This window comes from Microtus ochrogaster, unplaced genomic scaffold, assembly GCF_000317375.1.
Source record: "Microtus ochrogaster isolate Prairie Vole_2 unplaced genomic scaffold, MicOch1.0 UNK6, whole genome shotgun sequence".
Classification (NCBI taxonomy): domain Eukaryota; kingdom Metazoa; phylum Chordata; class Mammalia; order Rodentia; family Cricetidae; genus Microtus; species Microtus ochrogaster.
Window position 1 is genome coordinate 11218874 of NW_004949104.1, and position 19119 is coordinate 11237992.

Sequence of the window (19119 nt, forward strand, 5' to 3'; positions counted from 1 at the left end):
GCCGAGCGGCTGAGGTGGCCGCTGGCGCTCTGGTGGCGGGCGCGGCCGGGATGGCGAAGAGCAGCAGAGAGAATGGGCCGCGCGCGCCCGCAGCGGGCGGGAGCCTGTCCGGGACCCGGGAGAGCCTGGCCCAGGGCCCCGATGCCGCCACCGCCGACGAGCTCAGCTCGGTCGGCTCCGACTCGGAGGCCAACGGCTTCGCCGAGCGTCGCATCGACAAGTTCGGCTTCATCGTGGGTTCGCAGGGCGCCGAGGGCGCGTGAGTAGAGCTGGGGTCTGGGCCGGGCGCGGGACCAGCGCAGGCGTGGGCCTGACCCACCAACGTGTCTCCACTGCCCCATCCCCACGGACCCGCCCCAAGCGGAGTCTACTTCCTACCTACGTCGGACAGACAGGCCACCCCCTTCCTCCCGGTCCCCACGCCAGTAACCCCCCTGGATCGAATGATCTGCTCCCTCCAAGGGACTCACATTGCCCTCGCGACTGGGGGATAGCCACCAACACCACTAGACTCACACTAGGTCACCCTGGTCTTTAGGCTGATTGACTTTGCCACCCCCTGACATGCGCACAGATGGCTGTCCCATACTTTCCCCATGGCTGTTCTCCACCTCTCCCTTACCCCACAGAATCCTTGTCTCACCCCCTCAGGATCCCCATCCCAGGAAATCTTAGGTCGACTTCAGGACTCCCGACTGGCCCCACCCCAGGTCACACTAACCTTATATCACGATACGTAGACACGTTGACACTGGCCAGTTCACTCTCAGACCCGTCTTATCACCTACAGTTTCTTTCCATCATGGAAAGGTCAAAGAGTGTCTATTTCTCTCTCTCACACAAACCTTCTGCCAAAAGGCATCTTTGTCCATTGTCACAGGCAACAGGTGAGCAGACACTCCCCCTTCCTAGTAATTTTAGGGTGACAGCCCCTCAGTGCTAGGACTCTCTGTCAGCGTCATCACCATAGGAGCCAGCCAGCAGACTCCCAGGCTGCTGTGTGCATGCATACTTTCTTCCCAGCTCCAGATCTAGGGCAGGAGAAGGAGGGACACAGCAGGATCCCCACTCATGGGGCACCCCACCCTTGAGCATCCAGGCACCCCATTGACCATTAGAAAAAGGTGAGACAGCGGAGTAGCGCCTTCCCTCCAAGATGAGCATGCTGGACTATACAGCTGTCTGCCCCACAGAACCCCTGGAAGTCAGTCCTCTAGAGACTTGAGAGTCTAATGTGGTGGGCCCCTCAGGAAGATGGCCTCTAGATCCCACTTATATCCCAGTGGCCTGTAGTGTGAGACTAGTGCCATACAGAGAGATGACAAGCCTCCTCCCATAGTGAGTGTGCTTCCCAGTTTCTAGAGACCGTCACCAGGAGAGCCTTACTCCAGAATATATCCTCCCCCTCTTCTGACTAGGTGTGACTGCCCAAGGTGTCCCCAGCTATTCCTGGGATTTACAGAAGTACTTGACTATCTTAATAAACCCATTCTGTAAAGCTGTCCCATATAAATGTCAGTTCCATATTATCACAACTCCCCTCCCCTCCAAGAGTCTCTTATTCCCCAGGCCTCCTCCTCCTTAGGAGGAGAATCTTACAAATCCAGGCTTCTGCCCTAGGAGTTTCCTCCCACCCACTGGATCTGTCTCCACCACCCCCTCCAGACTTGCTCACATTAAGCTAAGCCTCGTCCAGTCCAAAACGAGGAGAACCCCTGATTCTCACCCTTCACCCTGACTCCGTCCTAGTTTCCTTGGTGTGAGCGTCATGTAGAGTGTATTTAGGGCACAGGCATCAGAGATCAGGCGCCTAGGGTGGTGAAGTCTTGGGGTAGGAAGGGATTCAGTTTTATTTGTGGGGTCTTGGAAGCAACAGCTTAGATTTGCTGATACATTGTAAAGCATGAGAATTCTTCTTCCATGCCTATTGGGCATTTAACCAGATTTCAGGGTACAAGGCAATGCATAAAGTGAAGAAGGGCCAGACTTAGGGGTCATACTTGTTGGCTGTGTGACCTTGGGCAGATCTTGAATCCCTAACCTGTTTATTCAAGGGTAAAATTAATCCAATGCTACTGAGAAAAATGAGAATCTAATACATGAAATCACCCAGCACTCTGCCTGGCACAAGTAATAGCCAAAGAAATAGCTTTCTTTCTCCTTCTAAGGGTCTGAGAAATGAAGAGAAAAATGAGGGCGTACCTCTGGTATTTGTGGGAAGAGTCGCCCAACGGGAGCACCTCCCTTTGGCTTTCATCCCCAACCAGGCAGCCAGATGTCTATCTTCTCCACCCTCCGACTACAAACCTGGGATGTGACTCTGCAGATGCCTTCCACATCTCCAGTGTCTGGGAGGCCACAGCTGAATGAAAGCCCCGATCTACTTCTGTCTCCCTGCCTGTCTCCCTTCAGCTTGTCAGTTAGCAAGATCTCTGGAATCAGAAAGCTTGGATCTTCCTTGTTTAGTTTATACTGTGGTTCTAAAAAAGCCAAAAGTAAGTCCCTGCCCAAGGCCATAGAGGGGAAGTTGTGGGAAGTTTCAGGGTGACCGCCCTGAACCTAGTCTCGTGGTTGAGGGCTAGGAGTCCATGTGCCATCCCAGAGAAGTGAAACATTAGCACAAATGTCCTGCAGTGGAGATGATGGGGACTCTGTCTCCAGATTAAAGGTCCATTTCAGACACTCTGGGTCAAAGGTTGTCTCAATATAGGTCAGTTTTGGTAGTTGCCAAGGGCTGTGGGAATGGGAAAGAATTCAGAGGCTTCCTCATTCTGATGTCTGTTGCATTTTGACCTAAAGGATATAATAAAATTGTAGGCTAAGCTGCAATGGATCTTAAGAAGATTGTCCAGTATAGCCTGTGTCCAGAAGATAAAACATGCTAGAGAAGCAAAAACTTGCTTAAGTTCACTTAGCATATTACAGCAGAATTAGAATTTGGATCCAGGATGTTAGAATCCAAGGTCAGGATCGGCTTCACCATCCATAACTGTGGCCCTTCATCTCCAGCAGGAAATCGGTTGGCAGGCAGGCAGGCAGGTAAAACTGAAGATAACTCACAGGAATCTGCCTGCCATCACCTTTCCTTGCTTCCTCCGCACTCCTTACACCCTTGACAGTGTAGGAGGCTAACAGGAATGGCCAGAAAGGAAAAGAGTGTGTTGTCATTAGTCTAATTGGTTTAGGACTGGACCAACCAGCCTTGTTCACCTCTTTCTCTCCTCAGGTCTGCGGTGGAATAAATGCTCCATATGTATTAATTAAATGCTTTACTGATAGATGTACCAAGTCAGAAAACTAGACGTGAACTTAGAGGTGGCCACTGTCACAGATGAATGTGAAACAAGTATTAGCCCTGCTTTTTCCGTCTGGCCTGAACCAGAGTTCCCTGTGCTGTTGCACTTTTCCATCTTGTCATTCAGCCTGCTCTGGAGGGAACCGTTAGTGGAACTGAATTGTTCCCTGTCTTCTCTTGAGCAGTAGCCAAAGGGAAGAAAGCAACTAGCCCATGAATGACCCTGTGGGTGGCACAATCACAGACAGAGGCCCTGGCAGCATTAGTTCTGGGTTAACCCAAGACTTAGCTGGGCAGTAAAACCCCAGGAAGACCAGGTGTTCTGAGCAGGGAAGGGTGGGAAGGGAGGAGTGACGTTATCCTTCCGTCTCTTGAGGGGAAAGAGTGACCTGTCTGAAAGTTGGTCAGGAGGGGGAAAAGGTCGTAAATTAAATCCCTGGTATCTGGAGAGGTAAATCCCTAACCCTCCTCTCCTTTTTCCAAGTGATTGTCAGCACTAGCCTGAGGCTGGAGCTTCCCACCCTGCCTCTGTCTGCTCAGTATGTAGGCCAGATGAGTCAGGAGTTACACTCTTTGGGATCCTGTGGGCATTGGCTTCCTGTTAGGGGAGCAAGTGATTTGAGCTGAGCTCAGGGAGAAACATCTGGAACAGCAGTATTGTCTTCTTTAATTCCTTGGTTCCCTCTACTTCTAGCCAATTATATCAGCCTAATGACTTTGGAAGTCATAGAACTGACTTAATTGGCATCCTTACAGACTGGTCTATGCCAGTTTTTGTTGAGGTGGGGCCAGGGCCCTTCTGGCAAGCCAGAGCCTGCCTTTGCTATACTGCCTCCACTGCCTTTTTTAGTGTGTAAGCTCAGACTCTCCACTTCTCTTGAGCTAGGACAGGTCCCAGGAGAGCATGGAGCTGGCAGGGAGTGGTCCCTGGGTCATCCATTGAAAGAATACGACAGTACATGTGTGTACAGTCTTTGACTCCTGACCATGAGCCTTCTTATTTGTTCTCATTTCCTTTTCTCAGCCTCTAAGGAAAATTCCGTACTGTTCTAGAGCCTCAGACAAGATCTGACTTGGTAAAGGCTAAAGGAGGAGGCAGCTCAACAGCTGCCGTCCTGGGAAGGTGCCTGTGTGTCCACTCACTAGAAACCCTAAGCTGTGGGAAAGAGATAAGCGGTGGAGCCTGCTTGATGTTTTGTCTTCCCAGCATCTGGCCTGAAGCAGAACCTGGGAGTAGGGGACAACAATACCTGACTGAGGCTCAGCCACAGTCTGTTTACACCGGGATGCGGGGAGGAAGGTAGTTCTGGGCCCTCTCCTAATACAACCTCTGAAGTCTGGCTGTCTGTGTGACCTTGAACTTGCCGCCTCATTTCTGAACGTCAGAGTCTCACCCATGAAAAGATTATGCTAGTGCTGACTTCTGGGGATTGCTGTGAGGTTTAAATGAACTGCTGTGTGAAAAGAGCCTGGGAAAGAGTAGGTGCTCAGTAATATTCTTTCCCCTTTTAAAGGTGAGTAGTTCCCACCTCTCAGGTCATAGTAAGGCCCTGCCCTATGGGCAAGACAAAGTCCTAATCAGGTGAACTTCACTTCCCTTGAAGGGGTGGTAGTGTCCATTCTGAACACAAGCACCTGAAGACCTCAGAAAAGAGTGCCCCAAATTCATCACATGACAAATCCTGAAGCAGCCAGACCAGTTTTCTTCTTCCAGGTGGGTTCCTTGAGGGGAGTCCTAGAAGAGAGAAAATTGGCCTGGCTGCCCCACTGGCAAACCAGAACTCCTGCTTCAAAGCTCCCTTAGCCAGGACTTTAGGGCAGCTGCCAGCTTGGGTTTCTCTGTTTCATCTTCCTTTTTCCACCTCTCCTGCCCCACACTACCCTACTCCTTGTCTAGCCCTGCAAAGGCCGGCACAGATTAGCTCTTTATTTCTGCTTAGGTAGTGAGGTAGCCCATGCGGGAACCTGGGGAGCCAGCTAAAGGCTTCATTTTGCTAGCTTAGCCACTTTAGCAGTGAGCTTATTTCCCAGACACTCTTGAATGCTTGCTCTGCCAGATGCTGTGATTGGATGAAGAACTGAACAAGACATCTCTGTCTTGTTGCCCTCAAGGAATTCAGACTGGTTGAAAGACAGAACCACAAACAAATCTTTGCAATGTTGAGTGATAAAGGCTGTAATTGAGGTGTGCAGCTGCTCTTAGTATCTACAGGAGGAAGCGGCAGCTTTGCCTACAGGAGCCTATGAAGAAGTGCCATTTGATCCCAGCACTCAGAAGGGACAAGCAGGGTCTTTTCATTGGATGGAAAGGACTTATGTGCAACATTCCACCCAAAAGCCAGCTCTTTGAGAAGTATATAATGTGCTAAGAGCAGTGGTGGCAGGCAAGATAGAAGCAGGGTTAGGCTGGAAAAGAGGTTAGACAGACAGTTAAGTTAGCCTTGAATGCCAGCCTGAGTCCTCCTGTGTCTCAGAGGTTGTTGAAGATGACAGAAAGAGGAGCTGGATCACAGGTGATGAAATTGTCATGAAAATCCAAGATAGGCCAAAGGATTTATGGTGGGACTTGGAAGAGGGGGGAAGAGACTGGCAAGTCATTAGAGCTTGGACTGTGGCTAACCCTGAGAGTGACAGAGGTGGAAAGGCCTCTTACACGGCCTATTCCGGAGCCTTTGCAGTGGGCTGCTGCTGATTTGCCTTTGTCATATTCCCAAGGTGCATAGCTTGGCTGGAATGCCCAGGGCACATCAAGGGGTTCTTTGTCTCTCTCTAGCAGGACAGAGAGTTGGCTGACCTGGCTGGAGGAGGCGGGAGGGTGAGTAACACTGAGCTTTATAGTTGCTGCCTGGTAAACAAATTGGATGGTATGAAAAGCTACAAGGAGAGCCAAGCTTCTCTCCAAGGAGCTAGGAATAAGTCTGAAGACATAGAAATCCTTAGCTTAAGGTAGCATGGCAGCTGGGACAGGGGACTTGGCTCTCGGCTTAGTGTAAACTGATCAAGGGGAGGAGAATGACAGCCAGGGGTTAGTCTGATTTCATGGAGTATCTTGATTTTCTTCCAGCTGGTGCCTTAGCTGGGCCAGGTGAGTACAGTGTCTATGAGAGGCAGTCTTAGAGATTAGAGATTCTGGCTGGAAGCATAAGGCTACAGAATGGGAAAAGTACTCTTAACTCAGCACAGGTATATGAGGGTGTTGGTGCCAGTTTTCCAATTTATTTCTGTGGTTTATGGCTTAAGCATGTTTCCTAATTCAATCACAGGCTAGTTCCCTGCTTTTTATCCAGCATTTACTATATGTATAGCCCTGTGTCAGCTTCCAGATAGAAACCAGTCTTACTTTCAAATGGCTTATAGTCTAACAGGGAAGTCGCACATTAGACAAGTGGTTACAGGTGCAGCTATGCAAAGGCTTGTGAGGCTCAAATAAAATAACTGGGTTAGGAACACAGTGCAAACAAAGGCTTCTGAGTAGGGCTCAAAAGACCCAAGTCCTGGTCTCCCCTGAGTTACTAAATAGCTGTGTGGCCTTGAGAAGGCTGCTTGGTCTTTTTTTGTTGTTGTTGTTGTTGATTTTTATTGAGTTCTCTCTGCTCCCTTCCCTGCCTTTCCCCTCCCCTTCAACCCCCTTCCAAGGTCCCCGTGCTCTCAATTTACTCAGGATATCTTGTCTTTTTCTACTTCCCAGATAGATTAGATCCATGTATGTCTCTCTTAGAGTTCTCATTGTTGTCTAGGTTCTCTGGAATTGTGGTTTGTAGACTGGTTTTCTTTGCTTTATGTTTTAAAACCACTTTGAGTGAGTACATATGATAGTTGTCTTTCTGGATCTGGGTTACCTCACTCAAAATGATGTTTTCTAGTTCCATCCATTTGCCTGCAAATTTCAAGATATTGTTATTTTTTCTGCTGTGTAGTACTCCATTGTGTAAATGTACCACATTTTTCTTATCCATTCTTTGGTCGAGGAGCATTTAGGTTCCGTGTTCTTGCTATGGCAAACAATATTGCTATGAACATAGTTGAGCACATGTCCTTGTGGCACGGTTGAGCATTCTTTAGATATATACCCAAAAGTGGTATTGCTGGGTCTTGAGGAAGGTTGTTTCCTAATTTTCTGAGAAATCACCACACTGATATCCAAAGGGGTTGTACCAGCTTGCACTCCCACTAGCAATGCAGGAATGTTCCCTTTTCCCCACAACCTCTCCAGCATAAGTTGTCATCAGTGTTTTTGATCTTTGCCATTCTTAAGGTGTAAGATGGAATTCCAGAGTTGTTTTGATTTGCATTTCTCTAATGGCTAAGGATGTTGAGCATTTCCTTAAGTGTCTTTCAGCCATTTTAGATTCCTCTGTTGAGAGTTCTCTGTTTAGGTCTGTACTCCATTCTTTATTGGATTATTTGTTCTTTTGATGACCAATTTCTTGAATTCTTTGTGTATTTTGGAGATCAGACTTCTGTCTAATGTGGGGTTGGTGAAGATCTTTTCCCATTCTGTAGGCTTTCGTTTTGTCTTGTTGACCATGTCCTTTGCTTTACAGAAGCTTTTTAGTTTCAGGAGGTCCCATTTATTAATTGTTTCTCTCAATATCTGTGCTCCTGGGGTTATATATAGGAAGTGATCTCCTGTGCCAATGTGTTCAAGTGTACTTCCCACTTTCTCTTCTATGAGGTTTTCAGTGTGGCTGGCGTTATGTTGAGGTCTTTGATCCATTTGGACTTGAGTTTTGTGCATGGTGATAGATATGGGTCTATTTTCATTTTTCTACATGTTGATATCCAGTTTGCCAGCACCATTTGTTAAATATTCTTTCATTTTTTCATTTGATATTTTTTGCTTTTTGTCAAAAATCAGGTGTTCAAAAGTGTGTGGATTAATATCCAGGTCTTCGATTCAGTTCCATTGGTCCTCCTGCCTGTTTTTATGCCAATACCAGGCTGTTTTCAATACTGTAGCTCTGTAGTAGAGTTTGAAGTCAGGGATTGTGATGCCTCCAGAAATTCTTTCATTGTACAGGATTGTTTTGGCTATCCTGGATTTTTTGCTTTTTTTCTTTTAATTAATTAATTTATTTATTATGTATACAATGTTCTGTCTGTGTGTATGCCTGCAGGCCAGGAGAGGGCACCAGACCTCATTATAGATGGTTGTGAGCCACCATGTGGTTGCTGGGAATTGAACTCAGGACCTTTGGAAGAGCAGGCAATGCTCTTAACCGCTGAGCCATCTCTCCAGCCCCGATTTTTTGCTTTTCCATATGAAGTTGAGTACCGTTCTTTCAAGGTCTGTGAAGAATTTTGCTGGATATTGCATTGAATCTGTAGATTGCTTTTGGTAAGATTGCCATTTTTACTATGTTAATTCTACCTACCCAAGAGCATGGGAGATTTTTCCACTTTCTGGTGTCTTCTTCAATTTCTTTCTTCAAAGATTTAAAGTTCTTGTCACACAAGTCTTCCACTTGTTTGGTTAGAGTTACTTCGAGATATTTTATGCTATTTGTGGCTATTGTGAAGGGTGATGTTTCTCTGGTTTCTTAATCAGCCCATTTATCATCTGTGTACAGGAGGGCTACTGATTTTTTTGAGTTAATCTTGGATCCTGTTACATTACTGAAAGTGTTTATGAGTTGTAGAAGTCCCTTGGTAGAATTTTGGGGTCGCTTATGTAAACTCTCATATCATCAGCTGCTTGGCCTTTCTAAACCTCAGTTTCCCTGCAGAGAAAATAGAGCTCATCTATCTCAAACATTCTGAGAAATGGCCTTGGAAAAATGCTTTGGTAGGTAGCCTCAACACCAGGGGTCATTGTGGCACATTCCACAGAAGCCAGCACTTTCAGCATACTTTGTTCCTCTTGGATGAGCTTTGTGCACTGAACATGTGTGTGGAGATGTATTCAGATGGAAGGAAGCTTTATTTCTTTTTTTAAAATCAGATTTATCTCTTTTTTAATTTTAAAAAGACCTTTTAGTCTTTGAGGTTATGATATAATTACATCATTTCTCTTTTCCTTTCTTCCCTCCAAACCCTCACACACACACCCACTCTTTACTCAAATTTATGGCCTCTTTTTTGTTTTGTTTTTCAAGACAGAATTTCTCTATATAATATCCTTGGCTGTCCTGGAACTCACTCTGTAAACCAAGCTGGCCTCGAACTCAGAGATCCACCTGCTTCTGCCTCCTGAGTACTGGAATTAAAGGCGTGCGCCACCAATGCCCAGCTCAAGACAGGGTGTTTGTGTGTATCTTTGGAGCCTGTCCTGGAACTCAATCTATAGATCAGGCTGGCTTTGAACTCACAGAGATCCTCCTGCCTCTGTCTCCCAAATGCTCGGATTAAAGGTGTGCGCCACCACCGCCTGGCTATGGCCTCTTCTTTAGTTGTCCCTCATGTGCAGTCGTGTGTGTGTTTATTCCTAAATATATAAACACGGCCTACACAGTCAGTATAATGTTACTTGTATATATAGTTTTCAGGGCTGACCATTTGGTATTGGATGACCAATAGATGAGCTCTTGTCAGGGGAAGACTATTTCTCCCAGTCTTCTACTCTCATCCTTAATTGTCTGTGGCTCTTTGTTAGGGATGGGTCCCTGTGTGCTACTTCTTCACGTTAGCACGTCTGTTAGTGTCAGTACCAGCCTAGTTCAGATCGTGTTTAGGCAGCATGTTGGTGAGACCTCCTGGGTGGGCTTGCTTATTTATTTATTTATTTATTTGTTTGTTTATTTATTTATTTATTTATTTTTGGTTTTGAGACAGTGTCTTCCTATGTAGCTCTGGCCAGCCTGAACCCTTATGTAAACCAGGCCAGTATTGAGCTCAGGGAGATCGGCCTAATTCTGCCTCCTAAGTGCTGCGATTAAGGGCCTGTGTCACTATGTTGAGCTTTATCTATTTCGTCTCTGGTAACCATTATGGGAGCAATGGGAAATTGATGGAGTAATGGAAATTGCCTTGTTTACAGGCAGGGAAACTGACTGAACAAGGGATGGAACTGGGCCTGATATCTGGGGGTCTCGGTTTTCCATCCTACTAAAGCTGGTGATCTCCTTGTGGCCCCTCTTCCTGCCACAGTCTTAGGACTTCAGCCCAGCCCTAAATGTTTACTCTTCCTAACAGGTCTTCTGTGTTGTTTTGTAACTGAGTTGTTGCAAGGAATAGTACAACTCCTGTCCCCTGTCTGCACACAAGGAATAGTACAGCTCCTGTCCCGTGTCTGCACACAAGGAAGAATAGTACAGCTCCCGTCCCACGTCTGCACACAAGGAATAGTACAGCTCCCGTCCCACGTCTGCACACAAGGAATAGTACAACTCCTGTCCCATGTCTGCACACAAGAAATAGTACAACTCCTGTCCCCTGTCTGCACACAAGGAATAGTACAGCTCCTGTCCCGTGTCTACACACACACTGCCTTACTCGCACCCTGAAATGAGACAGAAAAGCTGGGTGTGAGGGAGCATAGGTTCCAGGAGCTCTTGCTCATTCTCAGTGCATCTGGCCCTGGACACTGTGTGCACAGAACAATCTTCCTAGTCTGCCCCCGGGAAGATGCTATTTTTTCTTTTTCCTCCCTGTCTTGACATGGAAGAGCCCAAGTTCAAGACACCAGCAGACTTAGCTTTCAGGCCTCCTCCTGACACTTTCCAGCCGTGTGACTTCTCTGGGCATTGGTGGCAGTGGAAGAGGATCTTAGGAGGAGGATGTTTAAAAAGCACCCAGCACATGTGTCCCTCGTGTGCGCAGCTCACTCGTCCATGGTCTTGGGGGTAAGGCAGGAGCCAGTTCTACTCAGCTTGAGGTCAGGAGTTCCCTGACCAATCAGGGCAGGTTGGGAATTCCCCCATTAGTTCCTTATTGAGTCGTTTGCAGCAAGGCCCTCTGACAGCCCTGACTCTAGGTCTGCTTTTCCTTCTATGTGGCCTGTGAAGAAAAAACAGAAGTGAGAGAGGAGGTAGGCTTACTGATAACTTCAGGGCAGTGTGTGGCAGAGGGCTGCCTGGGTCCTGTGTCCTCGTAGGGCCACCCAGTAATCTCCTGAGTCCAGGTTTGCCTCATAATTGCCATCAGCACTCTCCCTCTTTGTGCCTTGTGGACTTTTGTCCTGTTTTCCTGGCATGCCTAGGTGACCCCTCCATTCTCTTGCCATTGTTACCTAATGCCATTTCACAGAGGAGCTGCGTGGTAGCCTTGTCACTTGTCTCTTCTGAACTTAAGTTGTAGGGAATGGCGGGCTGTGTCCCGCCAGCTGGCTAGCTTTATACCTGAAATAATTACACGGAAATTGTATTCTTTTAAACACTGCTTGGCCCATTAGTTCCAGCCTCTTATTGGCTAGCTCTTACATATTGATCTAACCCATTTCTAATAATCTGTGTAGCCCACAAGGTGGCTTACCAGGGAAGATCTTAACCTGCGTCTGTCTGGAGTGGGAGAATCTTGGCGACCCCTTGACTCAGCTTCTTTCTCCCAGCATTCTGTTCTGTTTACTCCACCCACCTAAGGGTTGGCCTATCAAATGGGCCAAGGCAATTTCTTTATTAATTAACCAATGAAAGCAACAGATTAGAAAGAAATCACTTCCACATCAGACTTAATTCTGGGAGATGTGGTTATCATTATAACCCTGATTTTACATCGGCAGAAGCCTCATCCCAGAGAGCTAAAGTGACTGGCAAAGTGTTGCACTGCTTGTGAGTGGGAGTTCATTGAGCACTAATTTCCTGGGGCCAAAGTTTGTGTGCATCCCACTGAGTGCTGCAGTGGGGTGGCATAGTCAGAGAAGAACAGAGGGCCTAGCCTCACCTGCCAGGGATTGCTTGCCATATACCCTGGGCAGTGATTAGCTTGCTGAAAGTCTGAGTTTTCTCATGTGCCCAGTGGGGCTGGTAATTGGAGAATGCATCTCATGGGCTTTGTTATCAGGGTTAAATGAAATGATGTCAATTGGATGCTGAGCGGTGTCTGGTGCTTAGCAAGTGCCTGGTAAGTGTTATTACAGACTTTAGTCAAGTTAATTGAATAGAACTATAATGTTGTAAAAGGCCATCTTCAAGCAGATCTGAGCTCAGCCCTTTGCTAGCCTTCAAGATCCAGAGCTGTGTTAGGCTTGAGAGGGCATACTCCTACTGTGCATCTGCCTGGTCTCAAGGCAGTCAGTTTTCCCAGCTTGTTGCTGAGAACTCAGACCTGAGGTCACAAAGGAAATCGTTCACCATGTGTTGATCAAGTAAGTGCCAGCTAGGTACTAGGTAATGGTCTTAGCCTGAGACGCACTGTAGAGTATGACCTGATGGGCTCGCTAGGAGCATACCTCCTCAAGGAATGCTGCCTCAGCAGAGCAGAGGTCAGGTGGGAAGCTGGATCTGCTCTGCTGGACTGCTCACATTCCCCACACAAGCCATGCCCTTCCTGTTAACTTGTGCTTGTGCATACTGGGCTTTCTGCCTGCTATGTTCTTTCCCCCTTTCTCAGCCTAGCCACTTCCTGTCAGCCTTCAAACCTCAGTTTAAAAGTCAGCTCCCCAAACGTCTCCACCCTCACCCCGGGGCTTCTTGCAGATTCCTAGCACCTTTCCCAAGCTCTGTGCCCTCTTTTCAGTGTGTATGAGTTATTTATCCATCCAGCGGCTTCTGCACCATTGGCTTCTGCAAAGGTAGAGTCTGTATTCTACTCATCTTCCCTGTAAGGCTCTGGAGAGAAGTGTGTGTAGTGAAATGTGCTGATTGTGCAGTGCCTGCAGCAGTTAGAGGCGACACAGACAGGAGAGGCAGTTTTGGATGAGATCTTCAGTGGTCAGTAGGAGCCAGGTAGAAGTGGAGGGCGGCTGAGAGAAGTGGCTCAGGGAGGGGGCACCTAGAGTAAAACTAGGAGAGAGAGGAGTCGTGTGCAAGGGACAGGAGGATTGGAGAACCAGGGGCTACAATTTTTGTTGTAGATGGGGGCAATAGGGAGCCAGGAAGTGTCAGAAGGAGGGCCCTTGTGAACACAGTGAGTCAGGACAGTAGGTGAGAGCTAACAGCTTGGTAAGGATGGTCTAGGGAGTCACACGTGGATCAGGGTGGACTCTGGGTGTCTACAAGGGAGATTGTGAGCTAAGTGCTCAGTCACAAGCAGAAAATGTCCAACACCACTCTGCCTGAGCACAGCCAGGTTTTGGGAAAGTGGTGGCTTCTGTTAAGAAGAGCCTCCACTGCTTCCTGTAGTTGTCAGGGAGAGCTTCCCTGGGCATTTTGCTATCTGTGCCCTCCCCAGCTTAGTGGCTAAAAGATGATTCCTTGAGTTTTGGAGTCTGCAAAACAGAACAGGGTGGAGCTGAGTAGAGTGGAGAGCTGGGCAGAGGCCAGGATGCCGAGGCCAGTGAAGGGTGGAGAGAACCTGTTTACCATTGTGCACTGACCCAGAGCCGGAAGGAGCAGAGCCAGTAAGTGCCTCATGGGATAGAGAGGTTGGTCCAGAACTCACTGCCACTGGGAGTGAGGGAGAGTGAAGCAAGCCAGACTCTCTCACCCAGACAGGAGCCACTGCCAGCCAGCTCCAAGGCAGAGAGGCCAGACCACAGGAGGGAGCACTAGGCTGCTACAGACATCACCTTTTCCCTGCCACCCACAGCATGTCCTTGGGCAAGTCACTTACCCTCTGGACACCAGACCTCCCCAGCTGTCTGGGAAGGGTGTTCTTTTTGTTTTGTTTGTTGCTGTTTTGTTTTGTTTTTTTGTTACAGGGTTTCTCTGTCTAACAATGCTGGCTGTCCTGGAACTCACTTTGTAGATCAGGCTGGCCTTGAACTCACAGAGAACCATCCACCTGCCTCTGCCTCTGGGATTAAAGGCATGTGCCACCTGGAAAGGGTATTCTTAACTGTGTGATCTGTCGGGCCTGACTGTCGGCCATTTGCACACCCTTACCCACCTTCTCCCATACTCTAGTTTCCCTTCCCTTTCTATGAAACTGGCTGTAAAGCTATGTGTACTTTCAGGCATTACTACCTTTTAGAGTATGAACTCTAGAAGTTATCACCCAGTGTGTAGAGCAGGGCATCCTCTTTATCATATATCTTCCCAGCTCCCCTTTCCTCATGGTTAACCATATTTCTCTGCATATTTCTAATTCCCACACTTTGATTGGGATTTCCTCACGTGACCTTGTCTCTGTCCTAGAGGTGCAGGTTTGAAATCTGTTTCATATTCTTCTCTTTCTTAAGCGGTAGGAAAGAGTAGGGAAAGGGAATATGACAAAGACAATCTGTGTTTTGTGTGGGGTACTTATATCTATTAGGTTAGTGTCTGAGTGACAGTCTCCACTTACAGGCTATCTAATGTGGGCAGATTGCTTAACCATGCTGAATGGAGGTGATAAGAACCGTTTCCAGGGGGAAATGTGTACCCTGTAGTGGCTCAGCAGTTAGTACAAGGGCAGCTCTTGAGGCATCTTTACAGTTGCTCCCTGGGCAGGTGACATTAGCCACCCTATTAGAAATGAGAAACCGGGAGCTTAGAGGATGGAGAAGCAGAGCCCTTCTTTCTTTCTCATAGCTGAAACGTGATAGATGCAGCCGGTGGTGACACACACCATTAATCCCAGCACTCAGGAGACAGGAGCAGGTGGATCTCTGTGAGTTTGAGGCCATCCTGTTTTACAGAGTAAGTTCCAGGATAGCCAAGACTGTTTCACAGAGTAACTTTGCCTTGAGCCCCCACCCCCAAAATAAAGTGATAGATGCCAGGAACTATAGTTCATGTGTCATAGAATAAATGACATTATCTCATGGACCTCTGTGGCTTTCTACGTAAAATGAGGATGATCTTGTCCTGCCTATGTCCAGGAGCTGCATTTGGGGACTCGTTAGAAGAGAAAATGAGTGTGAAAGTTATATTTCCAAATACAAGTTGTGAACTGGCTGCCATTTTCTAACTATCCACGGTATGTGTTTATTCTTCATTGCAGTCCTGGGTAATACAAGGTGTGTATGTGGTCCCTCTAAAGATGAAGTAGTGCTGGGGATGCAGCTCAGCAAAGACTGCCTTTTTACATCATACACAAGGCCCAGGGGTGATGTAGCCGGAGCTGAGCAGGTTGGGGGAAGCGCCAGCTCATGGTTTCCAGCGAACAGATGGAGGAACTGTAATGCATTCCTAGGTGGGTTGACTTCAGGGGTGTCCCTATTAGTATCCCTGATGAGTGAGATGAAAAGCACGAGTCCTGTGGTCTGTGACTTTAGTAAGTATGTCTGCTTAGGGTTCAGGGAGTGCAGCTTGTAGGAGGGGAACCAAGGTGTATCTTCCACATAGGATATAAGGGTTCTGGGCATGTACAGTACCCTACTGAGTTTGCCGGGCCAGGGGATTGAGAACAGAAGTCTCAAAGGACTAGGGAGAGAAACTTCAGGAACCTTAGGAAGTGGGCTTGTTGCTCTGAGCTTTTAGAAGCCTCTAACTTCTGAGTTTTGGGAGGGCTTGCAGAGAGTGGGGTATGTGAAGTGTCACTGCCACCTTGGGCCATAGGATGGCACAGCACAGCTAGGTCTGAGAGTCTGGGAGCCTGGCAGGATCTGTAGTCAGTTACCACCTTTGTCTCTGAGTTGCCCTCCTTCTATTGGCAAACAGCAAATCGCCTAAGCATAGCATCTCCTGCTGAGGTTGTACTTGCCAGCAATGCCTATCCATCCTATTGACCTTGCTGGGCAGTTACACATAGGCTGACTGACTCTCACTATAGTTGTAAGAACACAGGCAGGAGATGGACTTCTCCAGGGGCCTGTGGGCCAGATAAAACCATGCATTATCTGGAACAGGGTCTAGTTTCCCCACAGACTCCCATAGGGAGTCAGCGTCAGTGCGTGAGTTACTGTGGCAGAGGAGAAGCTCTGGTCAGCCATCTGCTTTCTAACTTTGTGATTTTGCCTAAGCTTCTCTGTTCTGGTCCACTCTCTTTATTGCCCAAATGGAAATTATAGTTAATCTGTTAGGGCTCCCTTTCTTTGAACATTAGAGAGACAAAGACAGTTACTGTAGGTAGAAGTGCCTTGTATATGCCTGACTATAATATATATGGAAGTTATGATGTCAGAGAAAATCAGGAGTAGGAGTTACTGCATAAGTGAGACCTGATTCAACCAGCAGTGGATAACACTAAGCAGTATGAGCAAACCCACACTGTAATGAACATTCATTTCAGATGTAATGTCTCCATCCATTCATGTAGTTACTGGAGTCCGTTCCAGAGGATTATATGTAACTTTAAAGAGTCTTTTTTTTGAGCCAGGTGGGGTGGCACATGCCTTTAATCCCAGTACTCGGGAGGCAGAGGCAGGTGGATCTCTGTGAGTTTGATGCCAGCCTGGTCTACAGAGCAAGTTCCAAAATCTACAGATTAGCTCCAAAGCTACAAGAAACTCTGTCTCAAAAACAAAAAAAGTTTTTTTTTTTTTTTTTTGTTTTGTTCTTTTTTAACTCAGGAGGCAGAGCAGGTACGTCTCTGAGTTCAAGCCAGCCTGGTCTACAGAGTAAGTTCCAGGACAACCAGGATTACACAGAGAAACCCAAAATTTTGGGTATCTCAAAAACCCAAAAATAAATAAGTGATTCTTTATTAATACTTTGTGTGTGTGCATGCGCACACTTACATGTGTGCAGAGGTCTAAGGAAAACAGATCTCAGGGGTCAAACTCCGGTTGTCAAGCTTGGAGGCAAGTACCTTCAGCCACTGAATCATCTCACTTTGGGTCTTAGTCTGTAGTCCAGGCTAGCCTCAAACTCATGACACTCCTCCTGTCTCAACTTTCCAGGTGCTGGGATCTATGCCACTATGCCCAGCCTACCTAATTTAAAAAAACTGTCTGAAATTGATTTGAAAACCAGAGTGCATATTTCTACATGTAAGGGAAACTTCTTTCATAAAACATTTCAGTTATATGAATGTATACTTAATATAGAATGTGGGTCTTACTGTGGGCCTCAGTTTAAAGTCTGAGAAACAGTGTTGCAAGCCAGATGAAGGTCTGCAAGTTACACACACAGATGGTCAGGCTGTGAGGATACTGAGGGTTTGGCCTCTAGATGTGTAGGACTATAGCATAAAGGTCAAGAACATGGCTGTGGAGTCACGCAGCCCTTTGTTTCGTTTCAATTTTACTTCTTACAGTTGTGCATGTAGGTCTGGTATTCTGTTGTTAATGGAGAGAGTGACATTGTCCTGGGGTACATGTGATAAACACATGAAATCCTGAGACAGAATTAGTTAAGTAGTAAGTGATGTATAAATGCTACCTACTGTTGTTGTTGGGGGTTTTGATGGTATATGAGGCCCTGGTGCTGACAGAGAAGACAGAAGAAAGAGCATTTCAGACAAGAGTAGGTGAGTGGGTGACAAGGGATACGCTGTATGTGTCTGGTATAAGAGGGTGCGAGCACTGTAGCCCCAGAAGGTGGTGTTGAAATTAGAGGGAGGAGATACCAGGAAATTTCTGTCCTAGCTGGGGAAAGAACATTTAGCAGTAGAACCTGTTCAGCAGTAGGATGGCTGCCATGGAGATAAGTACTAGCCCGTGCCGTTCCAGTAAAGGCTGACCCCAGAGATTGCTCTTAGTAGGCTCTTTGGGTATAGAAACCCCCTCAGACCACCTTCAAGAAAGAGGATTGTTGCAGGGGCGGCCACTTGTTTGTCTCGGCTGCCCAGAACCAAAATAACCACACAGAAACTGCATTAATTAAAATACTGCTTGGCCCACTAGCTCTAACTTCTTACTGTAAGATGTAAGGCTAACTCTTACATCTCAGTTTAACCCATTTCTATTAATCTGTGTATCACCATGTGGCAGTGGCTTACCGGGAAAGATTTGGCATGTCTGTCTCTGGCGGTTCCATGGTGTCTCTCTCCTACTCCGCCTCTCTTCCTCTCAGCATTCAGTTCTGTCTTCCCCACCTACCTAGGTTCTGCCCTATCAACTAGGCCAAGACAGTTTCTTTATTCATTAACCAATGAAAGCAACACACCAACAGAAGGACCTCCTACACCAGACGGTTTTCTGGAAAGTGAGTGTGCTCCTGACCTGAAGTACCCCCACAGAGCATTTGGTTAGTTTCTCTCTCACTACTAGCAATTGGCTCATACACTCCACACTGTCAGGAGGGAGCCACCTTAGGGCCTTTATACACCAAGCTGTTTAAAGCACTCCCAACCTCCCAGCTTCATCCCTCAGCTCCCCTCTTGGCATCCTTTTAAAGTCAATTTACAGTATCACCTGTACACATATCAAAGAAAACAAGCACAGAAAAGGAAGGGGACTAGCTTGTTGGCTTTTGTGTTTGTTTCGTTTTGTTTTGTTTTTAGTTTTTAGTTTTATTTACTGTGTATGAGTGTTTTGCCTGTATGTATGTCTATGTACCAGTGCCTGTGGAGGTCAGAAGAGGGCATCAGATCCCCTGGAACTGGAATTATAGACACCTGGTCGCTGTCATGTGAGCACTGGGAACCAAACCCAGGTACTCTGGAAGAGCAGTCAGTATTCTTAACTGCTGAGCTATCTCTCCAGCCCTGGTGGGACTTGGTTGTTGTAGAAACCAGACATGCTTTTTAGGATCCTGACTGACATTACTGAAGGATCTTTAACCTGATTTTTAAAAAAATGGACATCCTGTGTGGGAAGACATACCCACCTGTAGTTGGAAACCGTGCGGAGTGCTAGGGACAGCCAGGCCTCAGTGTCTGCCCTCCCAACCTCCAGATTAGGTTCTTTTACTGGAAGAGAAGCCATTTTTTTTTTTTTTCGAGACAGGGTTTCTCTGTAGCTTTGGAGCCTGTCCTGGAACTAG

General features: G+C 47.1%; 1 protein-coding gene across 1 annotated transcript in view; it reads left to right on the forward strand.

Moving 5' to 3' along the window:
• Nucleotides 1-19119, forward strand: part of Tbc1d10a (TBC1 domain family member 10A) — a 34271-nt gene continuing 15152 nt past the window's right edge. The window contains exon 1 of the mRNA XM_005366134.2: nucleotides 1-259. Coding sequence (XP_005366191.1) covers nucleotides 51-259 — 209 coding nt within the window. The 5' untranslated portion in view covers nucleotides 1-50. The remainder of the gene's footprint in view (nucleotides 260-19119) is intronic.